General features: G+C 62.2%; 1 protein-coding gene across 1 annotated transcript in view; it reads left to right on the forward strand.

Moving 5' to 3' along the window:
- Positions 1-5678: 5678 nt before the first annotated feature.
- The window catches only part of COL18A1 (collagen type XVIII alpha 1 chain), a 33342-nt gene continuing 20257 nt past the window's right edge, over positions 5679-18763 (forward strand). Inside the window, exons 1-2 of the mRNA XM_080598698.1 lie at positions 5679-5767; positions 5862-5932. Of these exons, the coding sequence (XP_080454824.1) occupies positions 5757-5767; positions 5862-5932 (82 nt within the window). The 5' untranslated portion in view covers positions 5679-5756. The remainder of the gene's footprint in view (positions 5768-5861; positions 5933-18763) is intronic.

Genomic DNA, 18763 nt, shown 5'->3' on the forward strand with positions numbered 1-18763 from the left:
TTGGTTTTAATTTGGGCATAAAGCAGAAGATATCCAGCATGTGGCTATTCAATTTCAAGGTGAGGGACTGTGTAAGAATGAAGAAACACAGCAAAACAGAAAAAAAAAAAAAGTCCAATCCCAAATTTCTCAACAGTGTGATCCAGAAAGCCAGAGGCCTCCAAGCTGCCTGAGAGCTGAAGAAAAATGCCATATTCAGAGCCACAGTGAAACACATACCAAAGAACAAAGAGCAGATAGGACAGTCCAGTATAGACTCCACACGGCAGATGGGAAAGAACGGGGAGCACCGGGTAAAGGCTGACACTGGAGAGCAGAAAGTTTGCCAGAAGGAAAGCAGGACAGCTGAAAAAACGCAGCGGAGAAAGCAAGAGGGCTAGGAGCAGGCTTGAGGTGTGTCTCACCAGATGTGCTCAAGCCAGCAGTTAAGCAGCTTGGCACATCTACGCTGCACAGGAAGCTGGCTGGAGCTGGGGGTCTGGGAGATGAGCAGAGTGTGCAGGGACAGGATGGCCACAGTGGACAGGCTCGATAGCGCCGGCCTTTTGCCTGGGGGCATTCCCCCCCCACCTCCCCCCCACAAGTTCTGTCCCAGGCAGGTGGGAAGGGCTTATAAATCAGAAGAGAAATTTATGGCAGGGTTATCCAGAAGGGACAAGCTAAATGTTGCTCAGTCCCAGAGGAGCTCAGAGGTGGCCAGCACCAGAAAGGGATGGGACAAACTGATGGACAGCAAGCGTGTGGCCAGGGCGGCGTGGTCCCGCAGCGCCAGCCATCACGAGCTCCTCCGTGGGGAGCTAGGAATTTCCTCTTCCCAGGGAGGAAACGGCTCCTATTTTGAGTCTTGCCAGAGCAAAGGACTTCAAATTCTTTTTTTTTTTTTTTTTTTCTTTTCAGCTGAGCCTGAGTCAAAGGCGACCATTCCCTTCCAGGGGAGATGCCGAGCGTATTCTGGGAGAGGGGAGATGGCAGCCTCAGGGCTGCTGGAAGACTCTCCAAGAAAGCAGCACTGCCACGTGCCAGGCCCTTGGGTTCTGGCGCTGTTCGCTCTTGGTGTCACCTGCACACAGCTGCGGGTGTGCCCCCAGCAGAGGGGCTGTGCGAGCCCTGTGGCATGCCACACACCCCAGCCAGTCCCTCCACCGCCGCGCTCCCCGTGCCTAAGCCGGAGACAGGCACTGTGCTAATACCAGCCCGTTAGCACCGTGCCCAGCAAGCCGATGGCGTTGGTCATGGGACTCTCCCCCGAACTGTAGCCTGTGCTCAGCCTGTTACCTTGCCAGACCCGGCTCTCTCCTGCAGACCTGGTCTTGCCTGGCCCAAGCTCAGGACTGCCCCTGCTCGAGCAAGCACCTCTCTGTCACCACCACTCAGCAGGACGGGAAGCAAGTGCCATTTCCCACACCCAGCTGAGAGGCAGAGACCTAAGGGCGAGCTGCGTGGATGAGGCATGCAAGAAGCATCCGCCTCAGCCCCATTCCCATGAAAAGCTTTTCTCCGTGCTTCGTCTGACATGTGCAGAAGTATTGATTTCCCCCTGGAGTGGATGAGTCACAGAGGAGCAGAGAGGGAGGGGGACGCCAGGACGCGCCGGGTGCCCGTGCCTGGCAGAGGCCAAGTGGGAGGGAGCGGGCATTGCCCCAGGGAGCAGGCAGGGAGCTGGGCGACACACATGGCCCCAGCCTTTGAGGCCATCTCTCTCCCTGCTGATGCTGCACGGGGATCCCCAGCCCTGGGATAGGAAGCGGGGTCGCTCCCCTCCTCCTTTCCCGGGGAGGAGGTTGCTGCGCACGCTGCGGTGAGCTCTCAGCTGTGCCTCTGCCGAATGAGTGGCTGGTATCTGCTGCTCGGGAGCAAGTGCTCGTGCTTGCCCTTCTCTATCATGCGTTGCTTGGCTCTTTTGCTGCCGATATCCAGCTTGGGAACGGGCCGGATCTCCACCATGCTGTGACTCAGCCAGAGGAAAGCTTGCCGCAGCACGTGGCCGGGCAGGAGGGCAAGAGGAGCCGCCCTGAGAGGTGGCCAGGGCTGGGGACCTCTGCCTGCCCCGCTCCGCTCGGGGGGCTCCAGGTGTTGCAAAGCAGCACAGGGGAGCTCACGATGTGAGGAACTATGCAGTGCATTCACTGGCTGGCTGCTCACATGCTTTCCTACTGACACCGTGCTGCTGCCTCGGGCTCTGTGCTAGCACCACGGGGACCTTCCCCATGAGTGGGAACCCGTGCCCTGTGGTGCAGCAGGTGGGAGTACGGCACGCTGGTCCCCTGGCCCTGGCTCACCTCCCCGCCGAGCTGCAGCAGCAGGCACCATCCTGTCCTCTCTGCATCGATGGGAAGGGTGCGGGTGGGCTCCAGCTCCTGAAGTGCTTCTCCTGTGCTCCCCCAGCCAGGGGCAGCTCACCCCCGCACACATGGGTGGGTAATGTGCTCCCCACTCAGCCAAGCGCTCATGCTTGCCAGGTTTCCTCTTCAGGAAAATCTGGATTTCCAATTATTCCCACTCCCTGTCTGAGCAACTTGGGTCCTTCCCAAACGCCCACCTTCGTGGCTCTGCGTGCTTCCCCTCTGGAAGGGGGGATGCCTTTTGCAGACAGTGGTAAAATGCTGTTACATTGTCCCTTGCAGGATGCTAGCTGCAGAAGGCTCCCATGGGATGGTTCCCATTGCTCACACTGCCCATTTGCCCCATGGAGAACAGCCCAGAAATCCATCTGGCATCCCCTGTGGGCATGGCGAGGGCCCCAGTTTGCCCCAGTGAGGAGGTTGGGGCCCTGGCTGCTTCGTGTGAGGGCTTTGCAGTCCCTCAGAAAAGGGCGTGAAGCCACCAGCAGGGTTTGCCGTGGTGGGTGGTGGTCAAACAGGGCTGTGAGGCTGCCCTGAGCCACTTGACCCTCAGGCTGCAGCCCCAGGAAGGTGGCTTTAACCCCAACAAACGGCACATCAAGGCAGCCCCAGCACAAAGGGAAAGGCTCGGGGATACTACAGGCAGGACGATCCTGCCAGTCGGTGGCTTTCTGCTCCCTGCGCTTGCTGCAGCCTCTGTTTTTCTGCACGGCCTCTTGCCAAACACTGCCCTTCGCCTTCTCGCCCCTCACCACCCCCTGGCCCCAAATCCTACAGCTCCCGCTGCCTCCCCAGCCCCGCATAAGCCACCGCTTCCAGGTGGTGCCGATGGCCACGCTTCTCGGGGTGACCGCCGGTGCCGGCAGCAGCGGGTGATGGCTGCTGGGGACACTGGGCAGCCGGGGGACACGCTGCGAATGGCCGGGGGACACGCTGCGAATGGCCGGGGGACACGCTGCGAATGGCAGCTGCTGCGTGGGGCTGGCGGAGCAGAAGGAGGGGGAGGCGGAGGCAGGCCCTGCGTGTCGGGTGCAGAGAGGCTGCCGGAGACGCCGGCATTTCCAAACCCCCCTTTCTCCACCAAAAGGAGGGGAAAACAGCCCAGTCATCCTGCAGGGTTGCCACGGTGACAATTTTTGGCCGCCGTGCTGTCCCAGACACGGAGCTGGCGAGGGCTGCGTGCTGGGAGCTGGGGCAGCTCCTCCGGCCCCGCGCTGGACGGCAGCACCGGGGTGCCCCAGGACAGGGCCACCCAGCGGCACGGGGCCACCGGCTGTGGGATGCGGCCGTGAGGGAGGCACAGCGGGACAGAGAGAAAAAATAAAATAAAATAAAATAAAATGCCGAAGCATTGCTAGAGCTCGAAGCCTGCAGGGCAGGAGGGCCTTGCAGCTGTGGCTTGGGAAGCCGCGGCTGCAAGCAGCCACAGCACCGTGGGAGCACTGCTGGTTTCCATTTGGTCGCCTTTCGAAAGAGCTGCCTCCCTGGCAGCAGCCCCCCCTCGGCAGGCCGTGTTTGTTTGCCTGGGAAAAGATGAGCCTCATTAGCTGTCCTTCGTGGCTTTCAAACTTTAAAGCACAGCAGGAGGACATTTTATGATGGGAAACTGCTTGGGTGTCAGGCTGGCTGGAGCGGGGCGCGTTGCATGGAGGTCTGCCCGGGGGAGATGTCCCCATGGTGGTGGAGAGCGGGGACTTGGGGACCTGCCGTCAGGCGCAGCAAAGAGAGGAGGACAGGTGAAAGGCGGTGTGCTTACACCCATCCTGTGTCCCGCCCCAGAGAACGAGCACAGCGGGTGCACAGGCACCGCGGCACTGCTGGCACAGCCCTGCTGACGTGGCAGGAGGCGCACGCCCAGGTGAAGGAGCCAGGCGGGCACTGCCGTCCCTGCCAGCCGGTGGTGAGCCGCTTTATGGGCGCTGCTGCCACCGCAGGAGGCAGGACCGTGCTCAGCCAGAGCCCGGGGGTTCAGCAAGGAGGAGCTCAGGGCTGCAAACTGCCAGCATCCAGGCACTGGCAGCGCGGGGCGATAACATCTCTGCTCGGGCTGCGTTAGCGCGTGGGGTGGGACTGGCGCAGGTCAGGGCAGCCCCGCCGAGGCTCACTCCTGGCCCTCTCTGCGCTGATAAGGACAGCAGGGCCAGCGCTGCCTCTCCCCATGGAGCCACAGCAGCACCCGGAGCAGCAGCCCCCGAGCTGCCCGCGGCCTCTCCCCCTCTGCAGCAAGCCTGTGAAAATCCGTCTTGCTTTGAAGGTGCCGCTGCTATTGGGAGGATCGTTTTCTGCTTTCAACGAGATTCTCCAAGCACCTTGCCCCTAGGACTCTCCTCCCACTTGCTGCATGTCCTCCGGGCCCAGCAGCATGGCGACTCCTCCTGCAGCCCATCCGCCCCTCCGAGCGCCCTGCACGAAATGGCAGCCCCGCGGCTCAGGGCTGCCACGTGTTGCCTTTTGTGCGGCTCAGGTGCTCAGGCAACGCGTTGCAGCGTCTACCTGGAAGAAAGGCATCCAGCTGCAGGAGGAGAAAGGAGCAGTAAATCACTCAGCATCCGAGCGGGAAAGTGTAAATGTAACAGCCCCGGCCGCGTGAAATCATTCTGCACCAAAACAAAAGGCAGCTTCGGTGTCTGCTCATCGCCCCCAGACTGGGGTCATGCTGGCTGTGTGAAAAGGCACGGCGACAGCGTGCACCTCTGGGCGCAAAGAGCTGAGCAGCTGGATGCTGTGGTTTATCCTGCGAGATCCAAACCGTAGTTTAGACTAAACACGGCCTCTGCCATCGGTGAATCACTTCTAGATCCCCTGGAAGTTTCCAGGGCTTGGATTTCAGAAGCTTGCAGCCGCGGGGCACCAAAATGCCGCGGAAGACAAAGCAAGGTGTGGCGGGCTTTTTTTTTCTTTTTTTTTTTTTTTTTAATTTTCGTGGGGATTACCCTGCTCTCCACCAGGCTGGGGCTGGAGGGAGAAGAAAACTGGGACGAGGGCAGGAGGCGAAGCGGGAGGCAGCGGCAGCCCCGCGGGGCGAGGCGAGGTGCGAGGCGGCGGGCAGCGGGGTGCCCCGCGGGGCTGCTGCTGCCGACAGCCAGGCGAAGGCAGGGCGCCAGGGGAGGCCGGTGGGGACCCCCGAGCCCCCCACGCCCCAATGCAGCCGAGGGGCCGCTGGGGCAGGGCAGGGGGGCGCCAGGAGGGGGATGGATGCGCGGGACCCTTCCCTGCCCTGCCCGATGCGCCCCCCCGGGGATGCTCCGTTGCCGTGCCCCCTCGCACCACGAGCGGCCACCGGGGCTCGGTACCGGGGGCTGGGGGCGGGCTGAGCCCTCGGCGGCCCCAGCCCCGCCCCGCTCCGCCCCCCGGGCCGAGCCGAGCCGCGCCGAGCCGCGCCGAGCCGCGCACAGGCGGCGGGCAGCGGGCACCATGCGCCCACGGTGAGCGCCGGGGGCCGGGAGGGGGCCGCGGGGGGGGGGGGGAGGTCCTGCGGAGGGTCCGTGGGTAACGCCTGGGTCTCTGCTTCCCCCGCAGGTGTCCCTCGCGGCGGCTGCCGCTGCTCGGGCTCTTTGTCCTGCTGCTCCCCGCCGCTTCCCAGGAGCCCGGTAACGTGCGGGGAGCGCGCCGGGGGGGGGAGCTGGGGAGGGACCCGGAGCCCTCCCCGTGGGGCGCGCTCCGCGATCGCAGCCGCGCTCCCCGCGCCGAAACGCTCGCCCGTGCCCGGCGGCGCCCGGAGGGATGGGGAAAGGGGGAGCAGCCCCCCCACGGCCCCCTCACCCGGGGGGAGCCCGGGGGGGCCACGCGGGGCCGCGCATCCCGCGGGGCTGCGCGCCCGGAGCACGGCGGGCCGGGGACGTGGGAAAGTCGGGACGGTGTCGGCCGTGGTCCCTGCCCCTTCCACGGGCGTCCTCCGCCGTGGCTGCGCGTCCTTGGAAGTGTTGCGAGCCGGAGGAAGCCGCCGAGATGCTGCACCTTCCCCCCGGGCACTGCGGGCTTTCCCCTGCCTGCGGGGCTCGGGGGCTCTCGGGCAGCTCACGCCGTCGGAGATGGAGAAGGGAATTCGGCGCTGAGTCAGCTCTCCAGCCCCGCTTTCCCCACGGGGCACCAGCCGGTTCCGGGCTGCCCCGAACAGCCCGTGGCCACGGTGAACTTTCCCTCCCCAGCGGGGAAGCTTCCCTCCTGGCTGCCCCCTCCTCCCGTTGCAGCCGGTCTCTGGACGCATGCCGAGCGTGCGGCGGGTGGAGAGAGCCACGGCTGACAAAGGGAGCCCCTGACCCTGCTTGTGGCCCGGGGACCTCCCCGATGCGGTGCAGGTGGCCTGGGTGGCCCCCCAGAACTCCCTGCTGCTGGGGACATGCGAGCATCCCGACCCAGGGCTGCTGCGCAGTTTTGCCTCCCCGCAGGGCTTTGTCCTGGGGGCAAAGCTGGCTCATCCAGGTGAAGGTAGAGAGCTGGGGTGTTTCCTGGTTTGTTGGTGCTCAGCTGGGCTCCTGGAGCTGGTAAAATGCACCTGGGGGTGCTGGGCTTGCCTGCACGCTGTTTGCAGAAGCAGCTGAACGGCTGTGAGCAGTGATCCAAAACTGGGCAAAGGTGGCTCTTTGGGAAGGTTTGTGCCCCCTGTTGAGCGTTACCACCCCTCCAGCAGGCTAAGAAGCATTGCTGATGCCCCTCTCTTTCATCTCCCCGCCGGGCTGGGCAAGGCGCTTTGGTAAGAAGCTGCCCAGGTACAAGCGAGCTGGAAGTCAGACAGGCGCTGGGCTGTGAAATCGGTGGATTATTTGCTGGAGCACGGCCGTATGCCATCCAGGAACGGCCGCCTCTGCTTTCAGCTGCGGCGTGCTCTGCCCTGCTCAGGTCGTGCTGCAGGAGCGCCGAGAGAGCCGGGGAGCCTGGCCAGGGCAGTGGGGATGCCCGGCGCTCCCGGAGCCCCTCTGGGAGCACTCGGAGAAGTTCTCAAAGTGCCCTGGGCTGGATTTCTGGTGTCGCTTTCTGGGGCGTGGCGCCTGCCGTAGGCTCACTGGGGACCACGGGAACAAAAAGCTCCTCTTGGAGGTCTCCAGAGAGGCAAAATTATTCCGACGTGAAATCAACTATTTTAAGTCCCTGGAGAATGTCCAAGTGCGGCCGAGCTGAGCCGGAGGGCTGAGGACTGTTTTAACAGTGGTTATTCAGAGCAGAAATGGCTATTTGTGCCCTGCCCACCCCTCGCCGGCGCCCCGGCTCCTGGCGCGGGGCTGGCCGGGGCCGCGAGCGATCCAAGGCCACGTCCCCCTCCCCGGGTCCCCCCCGCTGCTGCTGCGGCTCGGCGGGTGCACGGTGGGGTTGGGCGCTCCCAGGCCTGGGTCATGGCGCTGGCCGGGAAGTGCCCGTTTCACCCAGCTGACTTGGCCACCTCCCAAAGAGGCTGTGGATTGGGTTTTAAAGAATTTGAAAGCAGCTTGGTTGTTGTTTTTTTTAACTTTTTTTGTTCCCTTTGGTTCAATGTCCAAGGACTGCAGGGCCTGTTCTGCCAGCCCTCCTTTGTGATGGGCTCCTCGGGAATGTTTGCTCCGAAGGCCGTCCTGGCACGGAGATAACCTTTCTGTTTATCTGCCTTCCTTGCAAATTTCGGGGCTTAGCTGCCTGGAGCTTGTCTTGGCTTTATCACCGGATCTACGGCATCCCCCAGCACGGCACGTAGCCGTGCAGGGGGCTGGGGTGGGGATGACGTCGGGATGCCACCACGGGTCCAGTTGTGAGAACGTGGCGGGGTCGGGGCAGCTGCAGGGGGCTGCACGTGGCGAGAGCTGGCACTGGGTCAGACGCTGGGACAGGTCACCAGGGATTCACTCGCGTTGGGTTTCTCTGCCTCAGTTTCACAGCTGGGATGAGCCAGGACATCCAGGTCTCGGGGCCGGTGGCAGTGAGAAGCCCTCGCTGCGACAGGCGACCGCAGACAGCACCTGGGAGGCTGAGCTGCCTCCTCCGCTGTCAACGCAGCAGGTGTCGGAGCTGCGCTGCCAGCGCGGAGGCTCGGTCTTGGTTTTATTTCCATTCTTCAGTGCCTTGTTGGTCTCCACAGCTCGGATGCCTTGCAAGCACGAGCCTTCAAAGATAAAGCAGGTGCTGCGCAAAGAGATTTATGGCCTGTGACATAACTGCTTTGGCATCAGCTCGTGGGGATTTTTGACAGGTGGATCTGAGCTTTCGCAAACATTATTTTAAGAATTCCTTCCCCTGGGGGAACGTGCCACGGGCAGCGCCCGCAGGCGCTGGTTTACCTTGGGGAGAACTTTTCTCCTTGAGCACCTGAGGCGAGGCGCTGCAGGAAGCGGGGCTGCCTCCCTTTTTGGAGCTGACGGGGAGGGCCGGGAGTCTTGGACCTGCCGGTGCTGCGTGTGTGCAGCACCTCTCAGCTTCGGCAGCACCAAGGCCACCGGGATGGGGTTGATCAGCGGGGGAGGATGCTGCTGTGCTCGGGGGATGCTGTGGGCTTTTCTCTCTGTATCAGCTGGCAGGGTTTTTGTTTGCGAAACCTTATCTCTCCGCCGTGGGAGCCGGTGGCGGGGAGGGAGAGAGAGCCTCCGTGCTGCGGGCCCCGGGCAGCAGCCGAGCCTGGGGACGTCTCTCCTGCGGGCTGTGTGTCTGTCCGGCCGGTGGACAGAGCCTCCTGCCCGTCCAGAGAGAGGGAGCGGCGTGACGCCGAGGCTAAGAATAGCTGCCTCCTGCCTCCGTCTGGAGGTCAGGCGGAGTGGCGAGTTCCCGGCGGCAGGGTGGGGTGGCCGTGGGCACTGCCAGGAGCTGGGGACGAGGGACGGTGCCGGCGTCCTGCACGAGGTGCTGGGACCACCATCACGCCCGCTCGCTGCTTCTTTTGGGGTGATGTGAGCAAGCAGATGGGCGCTCGCGGTCAGTGATGCCTCGGTGTCCTGCTCGCCCAGCCCAGGGGTGGCTCCTGGTTAGCCCAAGGACAGCGACCTGGTGTCCCCGTGCTGTCACCACCCAATTTCTCGCCCCTCTCTGCCCAGGCTGCTGGCAGGGTTGCAGAGAGCGGCTGCCAGACTGGATGGCCCCAGTGTCGTGGTTCATTTTTTTGGGGGTGGAAACTCAGTTTAAAAAGAGATGAGCATTTCCAAAGAGTGGCTGCACTCCCAGGCAGTTTTCTTTGCTTCCGTTGATGCAACTGACCTTTTCAAGCCCTGATCCTAACTTTCTCTGTGGTTTTGCAGCTCCGTGTCTGGACTTGGTCCACCCGCAGCATCCTTTGCACAGTGCTCCAGCTGGGTTTCAGGTTTCTGCGGGGGGGGAAAGGAGCTGAGCCCTCGTGGCCCCATCGGGCCATGGGTGCACATCCCTGGTGTGACGGAGAGCTGGGCTGACGTGCCCCACGGCTCCTGGAAGGCTCTGGAGAAGTGGTGTTTGTGCCCTGAATAGCAGCCTCTTTGGCATCGCTTATTATTTATTTTGGTCTCGGCTGCAATAACCTCTTCTTGCGCTGTTTATTTCAATACAATTTGGGCGTTGTTTAAACAGTGAGTCCGAGCACTTAGAGAAGACAGGCGTGGAGGAGGAGTGACCCAAAGCTGCGTGATCCGTGAGCGCAGAGCCCTGGGAGGATGCTGAGGACTGCGAAGACGTCTGCCAACCAGCCTGATTCGGGACAGCCAGGGAGGCAAGGAGCCGTGCAGGGCTCTTCCTTGCTTGCACAGCATGGGGCTGGTGGCAAAGGCTCCCGTGGTGCAAGCTCCTCTCCTGCGCTGGTCTGCGCTGCCGCGACTGTTCGGGAGGACGGTCTGAGCCCTGACATAGCAATCCTAGCGAGTGTGCTGCATCTCGTCCAAAAGCTCCATAGTTTACCAAGAAAAGAATTAATTCTGGCATTTCAGTGCAGAGTTCAAAGCGCTGAAGGAGACATCTGGGATTAAGTATCGGATGTGTATCAGCAGCCCAGAGGTATGGGATTAATAAAGCATTTTAATGATCTTCTACCGTATCTGATGACATTTGAGGAAGCACTGGGAACGAACCGCTTCCAAGAGCATCCCGTGCATCTCTTGGCTGCGCGCACAGCCTGGGGTCTGCCTGGAGGCAGCACCTTCTGCAGTGGGTGCCAGGCTGGGTTTCAGCCCAGTTTCACCCTGCAGATCTGTTCGGCCCGTGGGGTGCTCTCCCCACGTTTCCTCGGGCACCCCCATGCACAGCGCGCCGGGAAGATGCACATGGTCTTGCCAAGAGCTGGTGCTCCAGGGAGGCGCTGCAGGCTGGAAGGTGGCGCAGAGAAAACCTGGCACAGTCCCTGGATGTCGGGGCACAGGAGAAAATCCCAGCTCCTGGCATTGTGGATGGAGGAAGGTGTGTGGTAGCAGCGCGCGTGTGTTTTTGGCTTTCAATGTAGGGCTTGATTGACCCAGAGAGTCCGTTGCCAAAGATGTAATTGAAGCAAGGAGCTGAGTGGGATTAGAAACTGGTTTGGACGTCTGTGCAGTTACTGTGGGCTTCCAGAGCTTCCAGGGACGGGGGGCAGCAGGGACACGGGGGCCGTCCCCAGGGACTCGCGGTGCTCCCGGCCCTGAGCAGCGCGGCCGCTTGGCAGCAGCATCCCCAGCGCCGGGGCTGCCTCAGCGAGCAACATCTGGTCCGCAACATCCCGTGTCTGCTGGTCTTCAGCTAAAAAGGTTGCTCTTGTGGAATTTTTATTGCTTTTTTTGGCATTGCATCCCGGCCCTTTTTAGGCGGAAATTTGTCATTAGCGAGTTTTATTGTATTTCTGTTTTATTCCCAAGCTCGGCCGGCTGGTTTCTTCCTCCCAGGCCCAGGGGACTGAAGGATGTGGCTGTTCCCCTGACCCCGTCCCCAGGCTGTGGGAGGCTGCTCACACGCAGGGGCAGGCTGGAGTGGGAACAGCAGCCAGGGCACCTGGAAGCGCAGTCTTTGCACCATTGCTGCTGGCATAAATCCCCAATTATTGCTTGCTCTGTGAGCCCAAACGCCCTTGAAGCCATCTCCGATTTTATAATTCACAAGTAAGCCACATGCCTCCCCTCCGGTAAACACCGTAGTTAAACAGATTTTATTCCCACCTTCCTCGCGTTAGGCTGCAAGTTAATTGAGTCGGGGCTTGTTGACTTTGGGATAAACGGCACCTTTTTGATAACCCCAGATAAGCAGGCGAGGTACGGCTGACGGTGCCGTGTTCGGGGCTCTGTACCTGCTCTGCTTGGTGAGAGGCCGTAGCTGTTAAGCCGGGAGCCCTGGGAGCTCGGTGGCAAGGGAGGAAAGTCCTCAGCATCGCCAGCTGCTTCCAAGCTCGCTCCAGCCAAGTTGGCAGTGTCGTAGGTGTCCTTCCCACGGGGGGGGCGTGCCAGCCGAAGTGCTCCCAGTCTCTTGGAATAAGCACCGAGTGCCACGTTTCTGCCGTGCCTGGCACCACTAGCTGTGGGGCAGCCCCGTGGCCCTCAGTCAGCGAGCCGAGAAGCTGCCCCAGAGCTCTCTGGTTTCCCTCTCTGATGCCCAGCTGGTCTCACAGGAGGGTGGTGGTCCCGGTTCCTGCCGGCTTGCTATTGCTCGCTGGGTCTGGGCCAGCGCTGGGGCTTGGGGACAGTGTCACCGCACGCTGCTCAAATGACCCAGCGGTGCCCAAGGGGACGGGTCTGTTGGTGGCATCCTCCGAGACGGTGATGCCACCTGGGGTCTGGCGCTGGATCTTCAGGCTTTGGTGGGGACTTCTTTTGGCATGGGCACACGGCTGATGTTCACAGCTCTGTCCCCTCTGAGGGCGCGGCCGAAAGAGTTAATGCAAACGTTTGAAGAGGGGCCCCCAAAGGCAGCGCTGGAGGTAATAATCTTCTTTCAGCTCTTTTTCCCTCTTCCCCTGCTAATTGTGGCGCGGACATGTCCCCTCTCATGAAAGGCTCTTTTGTCGGCGCGTTGCTGGGCAAACCCCGGGCTTGGCAGCAGCCTGCGGGGCTGCGTCTGACCCTGCCGCAGGTAGCTCCCGGCGCGCTGGGCACAGCACCATCCGTCCTGCCCTGCCCATCCGACCTGCCTCCAGAAGCACCGACCGCAAGCCTCCTTTCCCCAGGGCGGCGCCGGGGCCCCAGTCCTTGCCCCGGTGCTGCCTAGGGAGCGGAGGGGAAGGTCAGCCGCCGGTCTAGACGCTAATCCCTTCGGTGCGGTGTTTCGCCGCCCGCGGGTGTCCTGGCAACAGGATTAGTGCAGCCGTGGAGGAAGGATGCCGGCTGGGTCCTGCTCCATCGCAGGGCAGTGGACGGGCTCTGGATGTGTCTCAGTGGTGTTGTCGTGCCGATGAGCCTCTGGCTGTGCCCTGCAGACCCCCACACACCCTGCGCCGTGCCTGGGGTTCAGCCCCTGCTGCTTGTCGGGGGGCACCGGGGACCGCAGGGCCCCTCGGCTGTCCCTTGCGGGGGGGCTCTGACATTGTCCCCTCGTAATCTGCTACGCCCTCCCTTTCCTTTCCTGCGGCCCCTTCCGGGCTTTCTCCTGCCGTCCCTCCCTTTTTATTTTTTTTTCCTCCTTATTTTTCCCCCTGCTTTTCCTTTCCAGCTCTGGCAGCATCGTGCTCCCACCGGGGGATGCTGATTCACCCGGCCCTGCCGTGCAAACCTTGGTGCCCATCATCTGCCACCCGACAGCAGCCCAGAGGGGAGGTTTGGGCTGTGCTGGCTCCGTGCAGGGCATGGCCCCAAGCCACCCCGAGCTGCAGCGCCAGGGTCTCACCCTGCCCACCGGCAGCAGCCACGTGGCTATGACTATAAGGGATGCTGCCGTGCATGCCTGCTGGGGTTTCAGAGTGTTTTATCTATTCGCTCTGGCCATGGACACCTGTTTGTGTTTTTTTTTTAAGGCAAAAAGCAATAGAAAAAACCGTTGAAATGAGGAAAAAACAGTGAAATATCATGGTGACGCTGCAAGGGGGGAAAAAATGTCGCTGTGCTGATTTATGGCTTTTTTTTTTCACAGGTCACTGCTAGCATTTGTGGAATTGGCCTTGCTGCAGGAAAAACTGGTTTTCAGCATTCCCGTTAGGAAGAAACTTGAGTGGTTGTATAATTAAAATGCAGGAGAAAAATCCCACAGCAGCTGCTCGTGGTGCTCAGGGCTTGTAGCCGCCTCTCATGTTTGTCCTCTGCTTGCTCCGTCCTTGGCTGTAGTGCCCGGAGTTCAGGGTAGGGAAAAGCGCCATGATCCCTCCTTTTGCCCTTTTCCTGCACTCTCTGGCTCGCGCCACTCCCTCCAAAACCAACTGAACCAAAAAAAAATCCATTTTTCAACCGGGGCAATGTTAATGCCGGTTCCGAGGCATTTTCCAGTGGTTTTTATCACCTTACCCAAGCTGGGTGGGAAGGGGCAGGTCCCATCCCAAGGGCTGGCCCCGTTGTGGCATGAGGCGCGAGGGGGCAGCTCCCCCAGACCCTAACTGGGGAGCGTGGTGCGGAGCAGGACCAAGCTGCTCCCCGCGGCCACCACGGCACCTCCGGCCCTCCTGGGGCACCCCTGGCCCAAAACGGGGGGTTTTGGGGGGCTGAGCAGGAGGCGGACCCCGAGAACCCGCGGTATGCAGAGCCCGCAGGGGGATAATTGCCAGTTGTCAGCCGGACAATGGTGGCATTGTGGGGCAGGAGCGGGGCGAAAGGGCCCCGTCTCCAGCGTAATGTTACTTTTCTATTTACGTTGCCATAGTCTGCGCTGAGAAATGGCCCTATTCTCTCTAATCCTCCTCTTCAGGCATGCCTGCTGGTTTGTGCTGTGGGTTTTTTTTTTGTTTTTTGTTTTAACCCTTGCTGTCCTGGGAAGGCTCGCCATGTCCGCCAGTAGGCTGCAGGAAGGCTCTGCCTCTGCCCCAGTCCCTCCTCCAAGGCCAAGCCAGAACAGCGAAGCGGCCACCAGCAAAACCAGGCTGCCTGGGGACCCCTTCTGTCCCTGTTCGGGGCTTCGGCTTTGGCTGGCATCAATTTGTCATCGGACAAATTAATTCCAAGGCGTCCAGCCCTGAGATGCACGTAGGCAGCAGGGTAGGTTCAAGGGCCGGGTCATGCTTTCCCCGTCCCCCTCACAGGGGCTGCTGCGAAGGCTGCTCCCAGCACCTGACCCCTTGTAGCCACCCGAATCCTGGCTCGCCAGCGGGGCCGGTGCCGAGGCCGTGCCAAGGTCCGGCGTGAAGCGCGGTGACCTTGCTCGGCAGGCAGCCCTGGACGGGACGGGGACACGCCGCCAAGGCGGGATGTCAGACCTCGGCCGGCTCACGCAGCGGAAACTTTTGAAAGATCAGGAGAAAGATGCCAAAGTCAGCAGCACAGACTGGGTATTGTCTGAGGAGCGCGGAGAGGTGGAAGGACCGCAGAGCAGACAGGGAGCCTTGTTCTTGTCCTGGGCTTCGTGAGGCTCCAAGACAAACAAAGCCCCGGCGCTGCAGGGGGTCAGCGCAGATACAAGAGGGCAGCCGGGCGATTGGAAGATGGTTGCTGAGGTGCAGAAAAGCCCTCCCCACTCCTTCTTTTTCCTCCCATTGCTTAGCAAAGCAGTGCTTCTCACCACCTGGCCCATCAGCGGAAAGGGGAGGCTTGCCGGCTGCCTGACGGGCTGGCCAGCTTGGGTTTCCTTCCTGCGGGACGAGCGGGGAAGCGAGCCCTGGGAAGTGTGGTTAGTTAGCTCTCGGGCAGGTTTTCCTCTCCGTGCGGCTGCATCTTCCCCCGGCTGCAGCAGTTATTTCTTGCAGCAGCGTGGTCCAGCTGGCACCCGGCATCCCGGCTTGTGTCGGAGGCAGGAGGATGCTGGCGTGGCCCCGCGCCGTACCGCTCGGTCGTAGCTCTGGGCACGGCGTCGTTTGGCAGCACTCCTGGTTTTTGCGTGTCAAACCTGCTTGTGTGCAAAGCGGAGGGGTCTTGGCTGTGCCGCTATGCTCCTCTGCACCGAAGTCCTGAAAGCAGCTGGGGACGGGGAGCGTGCGGCTTTCATCGGGCACCCTTCGGCACTGCTCCTGCTGCTGCTCTGCGTCATCGGAGACGGCATCCCGGCACGGTGCCCGGGGCGCCCTTGTGGGCGCACAGGAGGTGCGCTCCCGGGAGCCGCGTCCTGACATCTCAGGCTTCGTTTCCTTCACGTCTGTGCAATGCTGGAAGGCTTTGTCTGAGCTCTGCGCACACACGGGCGTGCAGCTCCCACCTGCGTGGCTCTTCCTCGGCATCTCAGCTTTGCTTTCTGCAAATGAGCACGCTGCAGCGGCATCGAGTCAGCTTGCAAGCCCCTGCCCTCCTCTCCCCTCTGCAGAGGTCTCCCTGCTCTGTATTTCCAGGTAAACAGGTGCCTGGGAGCAGTGCTGGGTGGGAAATGATACCCCCATCGCCGAGACGCTTTTATAGGGGGGGATCGTGAGTGCTGCCGACCACTGGAGCCCCCCAGCTGCTGGTGCTGGGGCAGGAATGCCAGGAACGCGATCATGATTTGAGGCTTCCCGGGAGGTCGGGCGGAGGAGCTGTGACCTCCTGGCCGTGCCGTGGGGAGGGGGATGCTGCGTGCCCCCAGCTGGGGCACGGCGGAGTTGATGCCGGCCGCTGGTGGTAAAGTGGGTGAAGGCAGTGCCGGGTTCGGGGCGGTTTGGGGCCCGGGTGGCTCTGCAGCTCCCCTCCTCCAGGGAGCAATTTGTCTGCAAGGTGATGTATTGCCACGGGGGAGCGGGGCACATTCCTTCCCTCGCCTCCCCTGCCTTATCTCCCTGCTGTCGGGCGGCCTGGAGTGATGGGAAGCAGAGCTGGTGCCCCTCCGTCCTGCGCCCCGCTGGCTGTCGGATAAACCGAGATGTGGGGGGGGGGGGGGGAAGGGAGCTGCCCCCGCATCGCTGCCCTCCCCTCGGACCGGGGCTCCTGGTCTTTGCTGGAGGGTAACGAGTTACGAGGCAAATGCGCGGTGGCTTTGGTGAGACCTGACCCGTCCCGTGCTCTCCCCAGGGGCTCGGGCCCGCTGGTATTTTATTTTTAGCCTCGCCGGGAGGACGGCGGACGGATTGTTTGCTTTGCGGCGGCCCCGCCGTCGGAGCTCGCAGTGCCCGCTGCCACAGCCCGCGTATTTCCCACGAGGGCCGACAAATTAAAAATACTCCTTTGATGAGTGTCCCCGGTGCCCCCATGAGCTGGCTGGGGTCACAGCAGGAGGCGCAGGACACCAGGGCCAGGCTCGGGGCACTTTGGGTCCGCCGCGCGTTGGAGGTGTGCGGGTGCCGTGCTCGGGGTGAGTCCCCGTGCCGCAGCGTGCCTGGGCTGCCGGCCTGCTGACACCGAGGAGTTTGTTATCCCCTGGATGATTTGATTGCTCCCTCAGGCAGTTGTGACATTTTAATGGTTTATCTTATCGAGGAATTCGCTGGGAGGAAGTTTCTGTCTCTCCATGAGTAAATGTTTAGGAACGCTGCGGTCCCGGGGGCTCGACGGTGCGGCGTGGCTGGGGGAGGCCGGTCCCAGCAGAAATGTCCTCCTGAAGCCACCACCTGCGTCACCGCCGCGGTGGCCTGGTGGCTGCTGTCACGCACGCTGGCTTGGGGGCTGCACTTGCAACCGTGCAGCACCCCTTTCCGCCACAAAAATCACTGCTGCACCGAGTTTGTCAGGACTGGGGGGGGGTGGGAAGGATTCTGCCTGTGCACATCTCGGGAGGACTTGGGCATCACGGGGAGCCGCGCGCTGATTTTGTGGGTTGCGGTTGGTCATTGAGTCGCTTTGTGCTTGGTTTCGTCCCAAAGTCAGCCTCAGGTCCCCGGCGAGGGGCAGCGTGCTGCGCTGGGGGTGTGTGCGTCCCGGCCCCTGGCACAGCTGTGTCCTGCCGTCCGTCCGTCCGTCCCTCCGCATGGGAGGTCAGCGGGATGTGGCAATATCCTCGGGCCTCTTGCGCGTGTGTGCCGATGAGTGCCTTTTAACTGCTGTTTGTGTTTTCGGATGAGGAAGAGATTAAAATCCCAAACATCGATAGGTTTTAAAGATACCATCTGCCTCTGACAGTTGCCGAATTTTTTCTGCTTGGTGCGTAAGTGCTCCCGCCTCCAGCGTTCCTGCTGGGCCGGCGCTGAGGTTTCGTCCCTTCCCCAGCAGCCCTCACGTGGAGGAGGTGAGCGGACGGGGCAGCACCGCCGTGTGCCCTTATTTCCACGCCGGGGTGCCGGGTATCCAGGCCGGCAGCGCCGTGCGTGGTGCTTTGTCAGACGTTAGCTGGCCCAACTGTTTGGCAGCCGCGGTTTTCCCAGCCAACTCCCCCGGCTCACGGCTCACTCCGCCGCGTTTTGTGCCCTTTGGAGCTGGGTGCTTTCTCATGCCTTGCGTTAGGAGCACGCAACGGTGCTGCTGTCGCCTCCCCGTGTTAACTGGGTGAGCTTTCTGCAGGCTAACAAAGGAGCCTGCTGTGAAGCGAGGGCAGGCTTTGGAAAGGTTGCAGGGCTGCGGCGTGCCGGCATGAGACAGCTTTGGCATCCCGGGTCTGAGCTGTGCATGGGGTTGGTGGAGGAGACGGGGCAGCCTCACGGCCCCATGGGTGCCGCAGCAGCAGGGTGCGCACCCTGAAACTGTCAAAACATTTTGTCACTGCAGAAAGGGGGCTGGCGGGGGCTGTTATCCTAAGCCCCTCCACATATGCATCCCTAGCGCAAGCTTGGTGCGTGTGGCAGGGAGGAAGGTAATTCCTCATTCTCCACGAGAAGCAACCCCAGGTGTCCTCCCTGCTGGTCCTGGTGGGGCACGGAGCCGTGCTGCTGCGGGGACAGCTGCCAGAGCATCCCACAGCACTTCTCTGAGGGGGCTGGGGGCATTTTTAGCAGGAGTCAAAAGCAAGAGAAAGGCCCGGGGAGGGGAGGAAGGAAGCTGCGGGTGAGGGGGGATCAGATTGCCCCACCAGCTCTGCCCGGGCTTGCTCTGCTAAAAATGCCGATGGCCTTCTGTCCTGGTGGGCGAGGTGCTCGCTGGGGCAGCGGCACCTGGAGGGGGCTCGTCCTGCCCCAGCTGCGGGGTCGGGTCTGCAGCTGGAGGGCTGGGGGGAGCCAGGGCAGGCGCACCCCTCGGGGTCCCTCTCTGCGGTGTCGCCTCCGCGCTCTGCTCGGACCTGGGGCTCCCTCTGCTGCCTGTCCGTCCGCCTGCCTGTCCGTCCGCCCGCCTGTCCGTCTGTCCGTCCGTCTGTCTGCACCGCTCGCTGCGCTCAGCTTGTGGTGGGGAGCCCCCGGGGAGGAGCGGCCGGTGCGACACGACGGGGACCTGCTGGGTGTCCTCGTGTCCCCAGCAGCCACCCGGACCCGCAGGATGGGGGCTGCTGAGCTCCCAGTCCCATCCCATCCCGAAACCCTCCAGGGCGAGAGCTCGAAGCGCGGTGGCAGGAGGCACCAACAAGCCCCACGCGCTGCAGCACTGGCGCAGCAAAAGCAAATATTTTCCTGGCCGGGTCCCCTGCCACAGCCCCGGGCTCTC

The sequence above is a fragment of the Anser brachyrhynchus genome (assembly GCF_964034855.1).
Source record: "Anser brachyrhynchus genome assembly, chromosome: 7".
Lineage (NCBI taxonomy): Eukaryota > Metazoa > Chordata > Aves > Anseriformes > Anatidae > Anser > Anser brachyrhynchus.